Source organism: Corythoichthys intestinalis, chromosome 16, assembly GCF_030265065.1.
Source record: "Corythoichthys intestinalis isolate RoL2023-P3 chromosome 16, ASM3026506v1, whole genome shotgun sequence".
NCBI classification, from domain to species: domain Eukaryota; kingdom Metazoa; phylum Chordata; class Actinopteri; order Syngnathiformes; family Syngnathidae; genus Corythoichthys; species Corythoichthys intestinalis.
In genome coordinates this window covers 14352119-14364130 of record NC_080410.1, presented here as the reverse complement: position 1 = coordinate 14364130, position 12012 = coordinate 14352119, and the positions used below count along the sequence as shown (strand labels likewise).

Genomic DNA, 12012 nt, shown 5'->3' with positions numbered 1-12012 from the left:
GGCACTTGGAGTATTTCTGAGGACGATACTTGGTGTAAAAGGTTTGAAGAAACGCTGGTTTATTGTATTTATTTTAATTTTATGATACACTGTACTTCACTTCGGTAATTGTTTGCTATGTCAAGATGACGTATCCGGTCACATAATATCAAACAGCATCATAGACATCATTATTATTGACGGGTCAGCTCGGCCATGCACTGCGCAACTCCTTCAAGCAGGGGGCTGCCCACATAAAGAGGAGCTATTCACAAACATACGCACGCGGATTCAGTTCAAAAAGTACGAAAGCTGTACCACATACAAACAGGAAGGATTGTCTCAGGAGTGATTTGTTCAAGGATTCAAGGTAATTATATTTTTCGTACCATGCATCCATTTTGAAACATTGTGAAAAAAAATGAAGAAATTAACAGCTAAGGCAATGGCATCGTAGTTCGCAATATTTACGTAAAATAAATGCTACCTGCACGGCTTCTTTTTCCTTTAACCAAGAATCGAGACTGTTTTACGTCCATATCTATAAAGAATTCTGGGATTTCAGCAATAATTAACAAGAATTTTATCTATGACACATCAACAAATTGCAATGGAGTGCTCACTCAGAGTGTCGTGGGTGTTGACCAAACATAAGAAGCTGTTCTCTGATGAAGAAATAATAAAACTGTGTACGACTCAAGTGATGGCAGCAGTGTTCAAAGGAAAAGAAAAGCAGGAAATGACAACAAAAATCAAACAAATTTCACTCTCAGTTTCATCAACCACAAGAAGCACTGAAGTACTGGCTGATGATGTGAGTAAACAGCTTTGTGACCCCCAAAAGCCATTTCTCTCATTCAGCAGTATTTTACAATTAAAGTTACTGTCAATAATTATTATGTTTGCACCTTAATGACAGAGCTTGTCATTTATGTTCTGTACAAGTGAACATTTACTGTACACGTTTTCTTTTTTGTCCAGCAGTGTTTTACAGTTACAAAATGTACTATCAGTAGTTATTATTTGCACCTTAATGACAGATATTGTCAATTATTTAGTGTACATGTGTAAATATTGTACTTGCATGATTTATTTTGTATTTTTTTTTTTTTTTTTTTTTTTTTAGGACCGTATAAGTTATCGCGTTAACGGCCGGTAATTAATTTTTAAAATTAATCACGTTAAAATATTTGACGCATTTAACGCACATGCCCCGATCAAACAGATTAAAATGACAGCACAGTGTCATGTCCATTTCTTACTTGTGTTTTTTGGTGTTTTGTCGCCTTCTGCTGGCGCTTGGGTGCGACTGATTTTATGGGTTTCAGCATCATGAGCATTGTGTAATTATTGACATCAACAATGAATGGCGAGCTACTATTTTTTTGGGTTTTTTTTGAAAATTTGACAAATTTTATTAAAATGAGAACATTAAGAGGGGTTTTAATATATAATTTCTATAACTTGTAATAACATTTATCTTTTAGGAACTACAAGTCTTTCTAGCCATGGATTTCTTTAACAGAAATTTAATAATGTTAATGCCATCTTGTTCATTCATTGTTGTAATAAAAAAATACAGTACTTATGTACAGTATGTTGAATGTATATATCCGTCTTGTGTCTTATCTTTCCATTCCAACAATTTACAGAAAAATATGGCATATTTTATAGATGGTTTGAATTGCGATTAATTACGGTTAATTAATTTTTAAGCTGTGATTAACTCGATTAAAAAAATTTAATCGATTGACAGCCGTAATTTTTATTTTAAGTCAACAAAATGTATTGTTAATTTATTTTTAATTAATTAGAATGGCACTGTTGGGAACAGTGCAGATTTAGAGTGAGGCAAATAAGTATTTAGTCAACCACCAATTGTGCAAGTTCTCCTACTTGAAAAGATTAGAGAGGCTTGTAATTGTCAACATGGGTAAACCTCAACCATGAGAGACAGAATGTGGAAGAAAAAAAAACCCAGAAAATCACATTGTTTGGTTTTTAAAGAATTTATGTCCAAATTGGAGTGGAAAATAAGTATTTGGTCACCTACAAACAAGCAAGATTTCTTGCTGTCAAAGAGGTCTAACTTCTTATAACGAGGTCTAATGAGGCTCTACTCATTACCTGTATTAATGGCACCTGTTTTAACTCATTATCGGTATAAAAGACACCTGTCCACAACTCAGTCAGTCACACTCCAAACTCCAATATGGCCAAGACCAAAGCTGTCGAAGGACACCAGAGACAAAATTGTAGACCTGCACCAGGCTGGGAAGACTGAATCTGCAATAGGTAAAACACTTGGTGTAAAGAAATCCACTGTGGGAGCAATTATTAGGAAATGGAAGACATACAAGACCACTGATAATCTCCCTCGATCTGGGGCTCCATGCAAGATCACACCCCGTGGCGTCAAAATAATAACATGAACGGTGAGCAAAAATCCCAGAACCACACGGGGGGACCTAGTGAATTACTTACAGAGAGCAGGGACCACAGTAACAAAGGCTACTATCAGTAACACAATGCGCCACCAGGGACTCAAATCCTGCACTGCCAGACATGTCCCCCTGCTGGAAAGTACACATCCAGGCCTGTCTGCGGTTCGCTAGAGAGCATTTGGATGATCCAGAAGAGGACTGGGAGAATGTGTTATGTCAGATGAAACCAAAATAGAACTTTTTGGTAGAAACATAGGTTCTCGTGTTTGGAGGAGAAAGAATACTGAATTGCATCCGAAGAACACCATTCCCACTGTGAAGCATGGGGGTGGAAACATCATGCTTTGGGACTGTTTTTCTGCAAAGGGACCAGGACGACTGATCTGTGTAAAGGAAAGAATGAATGGGGCCATTTATTGAGAGATTTTGAGTGAAAATCTCCTTCCATCAGCAAGGGCATTGAAGATGAGACGTGGCTGGGTCTTTCAGCATGACAATGATCCCAAACACACAGCCAGGGCAACAAAGGAGTGGCTTCGTAAGAAGCATTTCAAGGTCCTGGAGTGGCCTAGCCAGTCTCCAGATCTCAACCCCATAGAAAATCTGTGGAGGGAGTTGAAAGTCCGTGTTGCCCAACGACAGCCCCAAAACATCATTGCTCCAGAGGAGATCTGCATGGAGGAATGGGCCAAAATACCAGCAAAACTGTGTGAAAAGCTTGTGAAGAGCTACAGAGATCGTTTGGCCTCCGTTATTGCCGACAAAGGGTACGTAACAAAGTATTGAGATGAACTTTTGGTATTGACCAAATACTTATTTTCCACCATGATTTGCAAATAAATTCTTTAAAAATCAAACAATGTGATTTTCTGGGTTTTTTTCCACATTCTGTCTCTCATGGTTGAGGTTTACCCATTTTGACAATCACAGGCCTTTCTAATATTTTCAAGTGGGAGAACTTAGTGGTTGGCTAAATACTTATTTGCCCGCCTGTATAGTGTACATCTACAATCTGACATGTCATTTAGGCAAAACCAGTAAAATGTCTTGTTGTGGTGATCATTTACCTGAATGCACACCAATACGTATCCACAGAGGAATTCCGGGCAAGTGCTGCAGCTCAAACGTCCCAACAAATGACAAAATGTCAAGAGCCATGTGTGCGATGTCAACTGCGTGCCTGTCGCCGTTGCGTTTAGGCAAACCTGACGCTACCATGTACGCATCCCCGATGGTCTCAACCTGAGAATGAGTATGTGGTCAGCGTCTGAAGATGCGGTCAAGAAAAAAATGTGCTCATGAGGCTCAAAATAGGAAAGAAAGACACCTTGTAAACATCATGGTGGTCAAGGACGCTGTCAAAGTTCTTGTAGATCTCATTGAGCATGTCAACCACCTCCATGGGAGTGCTGTAGTGGCACAGTGTGGTGAATCCCACAATATCACTAAAATACACCGTCACCTCTTCATAGAGCTCCGGCTCCACTCGGCCTGTCTCCTTCAGCGACCGCACCACCGGTCTAAGGAAATACGTTTACAAAAATGACTCCTTCTGTCACTCATTTTCCAGCCTTATAGGAGCAGGTGTGAAATCAACCCACCCAGGAAGGAGCATAAAGTTGAGACGATCTGCTCTGTCTCTCTCAGCCTTGTACAAAGATGTTCTCTCCTCCACCAAATTCTCTAAAGTCTTGGAATACATCTGGAGGCGGCGGATGAGGTTGTCCATGTATGTTTCTGTGGCTTGATTGTGCAGGTTGCTGTGATTACCCCCGTTAAAAATGTGTTCATTATTGATGCCACTATAAAACTACTGTATATTATTATATACAGTATATATACAAGATAAAAAATAAATAAATGATGGATTCCACCTTAATTGGGAAAAAAAACTAGGATTGATGGTAAAATACTAGCAGCTGTGGTTACTAGTAGAGCTGTCCCGACTAGTCGACGTTGTCGACGTCATCGATGACGTAAATGCGTCGACGGGTAAAACATACCGTCGACGACGGGTAATGACGGGTTTTAAAAAATTACATGTGGATAAAGTTTAGAATGGCGGGCGCTCGCGATACAAGTGGTTGTTCCTGGCACCCCCAAGGGGGCCGCTGTTATTTCAATGTGACCGCCGTTGTCAGATTGAGCAAAGAGGAAGAACGTGGGCGAGCGAGCGAGAGAGTGGGAGCGAGATCGGTGAGTTGGAAAAGTGCGCGGGTAGCGCCGAGTTGAGTGGCTGCGTCCCCCACGGTTTTTGTTTTGGTCGATAAAAGTATCCTTAAAGAGCCATCCGACGCCTCTCGGTGTTTTTATGCACGCCGCCACCTTCCTGAGGAGGAAATCAGACGAACCCGGACGAACCGACGACAACGAGCTAAGTGAAGTGAGCCGGTTCACGCCTCACTATGGCGAGGAGTTGAAAACACTGCCAATTACCAAAAAGGGCAGAATTGGTAACACGTGAAAGCGGCATAAAGCCAAAAAAGCGGACCAGAATAGCCTGGAATTATTTCAAGGAAAATATGGAGGGTGCCACTTTGTGTACTCTTTGCTAAACTGAGCTCGCATACCACGGTAGCACGTCAGCTATGAACGAACACTTGAAGCGCCGTCACTCAAGTGTAATTTTCGAAGACAACAAGAAACAACAAGCTAGCGGATTGTAAGTCCATACAACTTTCTAACGATTTTTTTTTTTTTTGGAAGTTGCCTTTATGTGCGTCGTATCAACGTGCATTTTTATTTAATAAAATAATCAATATATATAATTATATACAGTATTTTTTTTTTTTCAAATTATTATTAAATTTGTTAGGATCATGGAAGCTCACACTTGGGGAAAATATGTATATACATAATAAAAATATATATGGAAACAGCACCGGCCTGCTTACTGTGATCCATGACTGCACTAATGTTAGTTACTTAATATTATAAAGTATTACTTATAGTACTACTATAAAATTAAGACTATCTATTTTACCATATTATAATTTTTGTTACTGTTGGTATGTGTGCCTTTCATTCAAAATAATTGTGGTCATATTTCAGTCCGCCCTCTACTTCATCTATTTTCACCAGAAAAAGCATCTGAACTCACACAAATTATTCTGAAAATGGTTGTCCGGGACATTGCAATTCATTTTAACATTTAGAACAATATAGAAAATGACATACCACAAAAAGAGTAAGAATTGTTTTGACTCCTGTTAAAGAGGTGAAGTCACAGTGTTTCCGTTTACATTTTTTTGCACTAGTTAATGCCAGCAGCATTTGACCTCATTGTTTGTGATGTATATTTGGTATTTATGTTATTGATTTATACGTTAATAAAGAATTTAGGTGTTCCAAAAAATTTTTTGTGAACTAATAAGCCTGAACAAACATTTCATTATTAAAGTAGTAAAAAAATATATATATATTTTTTTTAATTATTAGATTAGTCGACTAATCGTAAAAATAGTCGGCTGACTAATCGGGAGGAAATTAGTCATTTGGGACAGCCCTAGTTACAAGAATTATACTGTTAAATATACAGAGAAACCTTAAAAATGAAGTTGTTGATTCTTATCAACTCTTTTCAACTCATTCACAATAGAATGGGTTGGTTCATTTTGTTTGGCAATCCTCAATACAGATTTGAAGGACTTATTGTGGCTCAGGAAATTGCAACATTTTCTCAAATACTCTTTTAGTTGAAGATAATCATTAATACTTTTAAAACTTTAGTGCTACATATAACACATTGGACACGGGGAAATTAAAAACTGTCATATAACTAACTATCAACTTAACCATTAATCGTTGTAGGCCATTCAAAACCAAAACGAAGCTGAAATTGCACACTGATCTTTTGTTAATTTTCACCTATCGTAGTTGCCATTGGCAACTCATTGGCTGTCACTTACAGCGATACTACTACTGATAAACTCATTTAAATTCACAGCAGAAGGATTAAAAGAGCCCCATAACATTGACGTGAATGGTGACATACCTGAAAATCTTACCCAGGGTTAACTCGATTTTCTTAAAATCTGGCCTCCGTTCTGGATCTTCATCCCAGCAGTTCTTTATCAGCATGTGCAACTGCAAAACGCATGTTCGTGGACAGTATCAAGAACTAGTTCATGTTTTATCTCCTTAACATGAATCATGCACTCACCTCAATATCTTTCTCCGACACACCATCAAAGCTGAGTTCTGGTCTAAAGACTCCCAACCCACTGGGATACTGCACCCGATACATCTTCTCTGAGGGATGAGATAACATTGAGAGAAACATAATGGTCAGTATACAAGAAGTGAAAATGGAAGTTGGATTACGTCTATTCTATTTTTTGTCTTGGAAGAATAATTCGGATTTTAGAGGGTGTTTGATGGGGTTCAAGCAAGGGCGTAGGTTTGAATTGGGACTGTAGGGATTGTCCTCACCAACTTTTAAGCAATGTTATTTGCATTATATAATGCGCTCAGTTATATAGGTAATTTAGATTGTCTTCCCATATGTTGTAAGGACCCCCCCACCCCCGAATGCAGGTTTGAATTGGCTGATCACTTAACACCCACCCAACCACCCCACAGACACACACGCACTCACACAGCCCCGATAGATTCATCTCGACAATATGCAGCCTCCTCCAACCCTTTCGAAGAGGTAGTATATCAGAAGTTTTTTCAGCCAGCAGCAGCCACTGTAAGTAATGTAAAAAGACGTCAATGTTGTGGAGGTGTGGAAAACACCACTAATTTTGTCTACTGAAAGTCCGACCTGTATCAGAGTTAACATTACACTGTGTGAACTTGCTAACCTGCAAAACTACTGCGGTCAGGCCAGATTACACAAGGATAAACGAAGTCAAGCTAGCCATCCCTCATTTGGATCATTGTTTGCATTATGTGCATTATGGTAATGCAACGCGGTGGCTTTAGAGTGCAAGTCCCTTTGTTAAAAAAAAAAAAAAAAAAAATTAAATGGGGAGTTATCCAAGAATAGGTCCACTTCAGGGTGACACTGACATGAACATGAACGGATATAAACAAAAATCTGTGAAATGAAATCACACATCAGAATTTCATTAGAGTACTTTGGTTAGTCTAGTATGCCTCAGATGTAGATCGGTCCTTGGATATTTCAGATTTTTTTTCATTATTTTTTTCCCAAATCAGTTTTATATTACAATACTTTAGTTTGAGTCTAAGGGTGCTCCAATCTCCCCCTGAAGTAGACCCATTCTGGGATAGCTCCCCGTTTTTGTTTTTTTGTTGTTGTTTTTTTAATGAAGGTACTTGCGTTTCAAAATGTTTCTTTAGTGGTTTTTGAAAACAAAAGTTTGAATTGAACGTTGTATCACCTGAAACAACACGCATGAAAGTTAGTAAAACTCAATACAGATTTTTTTTTTTGTATTGATCATTTAGCCTATCAAATAATTAGGTTCATATTCGTGAAAATGTAGCCCTGACCCCAGTTCAATAATCCGTTTGGTCTTATTAATGTCCCCAGCAAAAAGTGTACATGCAGGTTATGCTGTTATATCGTCCCTACCAATGTGAGACCAAACCTACGCCCTGGGGCTCAAGTGTAGGTTCTTTTGCGTACTTCAGCTCTATACCTGCACGACTGGAGCCGCACGGTGTGTAGAAAGGAGCCCGCCTCTGAATTATTTCATGTGCGATGATGCCATAGCTGTATACATCTCCTTTTTGAGAAATCCCGTCTTTCCGGAGATGTTCCGGAGCCGTCCATACATCTGAAGGTAGAACAGAGGAGCTCTCAGCACAGAGTTACGAGCCTGACAAGCCATCCTGACTTTGACCACGTACATGATGCATGGCAATTCAGCCTGGTCTTCTGTGGTTTGGGCTGGATTTCAAAATCAATGTTAGAGGTAGGGCTAACAAACAGACTGAATCAGAAAGAACCAATCACCGGCACGGTTGCGAGGTAAACGCAATGCGACTCACGCTGTCGAATCATGGCAATAACTAGTGTTGCACCGATCCTATTATCTGTTATACCGTCAGATACTAATATCAGTACCGATTCGGCACTAAAATGACGTCATCGGTATCAGGGAGTACTAAGAAATAACATGCTGATGCTGTGCAATATGTCCTTTTTGAGATTTATTTTCCAACTGGTGTTCACCCTACCTAAAATGGCCTCTGTGTGGTGTCCTATCATCCTTCTGCTGTTAATTTGAAATGAGTTTATCAGTAGTATATCATCAATCTATTTGAAGTGGGAGGGTGGCAGCCCCTGCTTCAAATGAATTGGACGTCTAGTGCTGTCAATTGCAGACAATGAGCTAAGCAGTGTCTATACTTTACATTCAAGTGGGTATGCATTAATTTAATATTTAAAAAAAAAAATTCTTTCAAAAAACATGTCATCAGTACAGTATTGGCATCGGCCAACACCACACAGCAGGGTGTCAGAATCGGTATCGGGAGCCCAAAAACATTTGCGATAACTGCCGTTTTTGTAGTTTAGTTTTTTCCCTAATTTTGAATCATGCAGCTTATTTGTTGATTTATTTGAGTTAATAGGTAACACTTTATTTGACAGCGGCGTCATAAGACTGCCATAAAACCATAAGTCATAATTATGACATGACGCTATCATGGGGATTAATGAATGCTTATGACGGTTGTCATTTTATTTTGTGTCATCCTGTAAATTATGACACTAACTCTGTTAATGTCTCGTTCGGCTCTTTTACATCCATTCAAAAGTGAGATAATTTGCTTGATGACACAAAATGACATCTGTCATAAGCATTCATTAATGCCCATGGCAGTGTCATGTCATAGTTATGATAGTCTAATGGTGCCACTGTCAAATAAAGTGTTACAAAATACCATCACTAGCAATTTTTGAAATAACTAGAACAGTAACTGAAGAAATAATTAGCGCAGAAACTTTTTGATTGCAATTTACATCTATAGCGCTGCAATGCATGTTAGGAGGCATGTTGGACAACAACAGTGTTGACAGCTGGTGGCAGCAGAGGTTGACTGTCTCCCCCAAGGGAGTAGTGATGGCCAAATGAAGCTTCTTGAAGAAATGAAGCTTTGCAGCCAATTAGTTCAAAGCTTCATGGGGTTTATCTGGTCTTATGACAGTCTTATGATGCCGCTGTCAAATGAAGTCTTACTGGTTAATATCTTTTGCTGTAAATATCCTATAATACATTGAGGGCAGCTGTGGCTTATAGTCCAGTGCGGCTTATCTATGAACAAATACCGTTTTGTGTCAAATTTGGTTGGTGGCAGCTTATAGTCGAGTGCACCTTATAGTCCGAAAGTTACGGTAATATTGTTACTTTACGGAATATTTAAGGATAGTGAGTTCTGCTTATTGAGCAATCAATCAAATCAAGCAATCAAATGTTCCTAAATACTGTACAATAGATAGTGTTTTTCTTCTTGAATAAGTTAATTTAACATATTTGATGTGAAAGATGTTATAAAATGTATAATGTAATAACGTGTAGAACATGAAAAGTAACGTCAATTACTTTGTTGAGTAACTAATTACTCTGACAATGAGTTAACTGAATTACTAAATCAATTACTTTTTGGGAGAAGCAATTTGTAACTGTTACTTTTTTAAAGTAAGATTAACAACACTGATCATGACACACCAAACCTCGCGTGCTGTCATTTGTCAATCGAGATTGGACCGGAGTGAAATTCCAAATGAAATCACAGAAGACTAGACTGAATTGCCATGTATCTTGTATATGCCTAGAGTCATGCCGGCTTGCTACGTTTCAGTTTGACAATAATTATACTCCAATTTCAATCGCCCAGACCACTCACCGCGTCCCGGCCTCAGGATGGTGTGGCAGCCGAAATCGGTGATCTTTACCACCATACGGTTGTCAACGACACAGTTGGTGGATTTGAGGCGCCCATGCACTGCAATGTTACTAGAGTGGAGATAAGACATGCCCTGGCATAGGAAGGTAAGCGGTTAAAATTGAAGGTCTCAATGTGTGGCTAGATTGCAACACATTGTGCTTTTATAATACATTACCTTTGCTATATCATACATGACTGATATTTTAAACTCCATGTCCATGAAGGTTTCATCTGGGTAGGAGATTCTGTCATTCAGGATGTACTGGAAGGATAAACAGAATACAGTTAAGTTGTGTGTGCACTGTATGTAGGGGGGTGGGCTTTGTCTGTGGGAATACAATTCAGACAATATAGAAGGAATTCACAAGACTGTGTCTTTTTTGTTAGACTATTGAAATACCCAATCAAACCAGTTTTGCTCTTTATCCAATTGTTTGTTTTTATTTCTTTTTTTCTGGTTTAATTGTTTTAGGTTTTAACTGTCTGAGTCAGGGGTCAGCAACCCGTGGCTCTGGAGCCACATGCAACTCTTTGAACCTTCTGATGTGGCTCAGTTTTATATTAAATACCGTATTTTTCTGACTATAAGTCGCACCTGAGTATAAGTTGCACCAGCCATAAAATGCCCAACAAAGAAGAAAAAAACATATACAGTATAAGTCGCACCGGAGTATAAGGGAAAAATTTTGGGGGGAAATTTTACTTAATAAAAATCCAACACATAGAACAGATATGTCATCTTGAAAGACACTTTAAAACAAAAAGAATACAGAAGAGAACAACATGCTGAATAAGTGTACAGTATGATAATGTTACATGATGCATGAACAATAAAATGCGAAGGTGGCCGGTATGTTAACGTAACATAGCTCTGAAAAGTTATTCAGATAACTATAGCATAAAGAAAATGCTCACAAGTTTACCAAACCATCAGTGTCACTCCAAAACACCAAAATAACATGTGAAATGATATAATAATGTGGTAATAATTTCACACATAAGTCGCTCCTGAGTATAAGTCGCACCCCCAGCAAAATGATGAAAAAAAAAAAGCGACTTATTGTCCGAAAAATACGGTAAATGAATATTTGATTAAAATTTATCCCAGGACTTGCGAGGTTTAACAAAGAAGTTTAACTTCCCCTCAATAAGCAGATCAAGCCAGGATCACTGATTACTGTCTTAACAGAAGACTCACAAAAGTCATTAATTCACCAATTATGTAAAGTCACGGTTGCCACTGAGAAGTTGTACCCACAAGTCTTTGCTCTATTCAGAGGCGCAAAGGCTTTATGAAATACCAAATGGTTAAAGGAGGATAAAACTTTTGTTACGTCAAATATGCACCAGAGAATATGCTTGTATATCTTTATACAGTATATACGCAATCAGTTCAAAGGTCACTATGGCTAGGTTCAGACTTTTCAGATTTTTTCGTGTTTTTTCGACTGAAGTGAGGCATTAAGTTGACGGTCTGAAAAGGAAAAGTCCCAAAGAAGTGGACCATTTCAATTCCGATCTGTGTCACTTTCGTATGTGGTTTAAATCTGATCTGAGTCACATTTTTCCAGAATGTGGCGGTCTCAACTGTCAAGTCTCCCAAATCAGAATTCATGCAGCAAAAGCGTACCGCACAAATGCTTATTTTTAGACCGTGACGTCCCATCATAAAGCGGAAGTGGGACGTTATAGACCCACCCTTGCTTATTTTTAGACCGTGAAG

At 38.7% G+C, this 12012-nt stretch overlaps 1 protein-coding gene across 1 annotated transcript in view; it reads right to left on the bottom strand.

The window, feature by feature from the left end:
• The window catches only part of gucy2ca (guanylate cyclase 2Ca), a 51304-nt gene that overhangs the window by 5405 nt on the left and 33887 nt on the right, over nucleotides 1-12012 (bottom strand). Inside the window, exons 17-24 of the mRNA XM_057861092.1 lie at nucleotides 10465-10551; nucleotides 10248-10380; nucleotides 8036-8173; nucleotides 6586-6674; nucleotides 6418-6509; nucleotides 4025-4183; nucleotides 3751-3943; nucleotides 3491-3665 (exon numbers count right to left, since the gene is read on the bottom strand). Of these exons, the coding sequence (XP_057717075.1) occupies nucleotides 3491-3665; nucleotides 3751-3943; nucleotides 4025-4183; nucleotides 6418-6509; nucleotides 6586-6674; nucleotides 8036-8173; nucleotides 10248-10380; nucleotides 10465-10551 (1066 nt within the window). The remainder of the gene's footprint in view (nucleotides 1-3490; nucleotides 3666-3750; nucleotides 3944-4024; nucleotides 4184-6417; nucleotides 6510-6585; nucleotides 6675-8035; nucleotides 8174-10247; nucleotides 10381-10464; nucleotides 10552-12012) is intronic.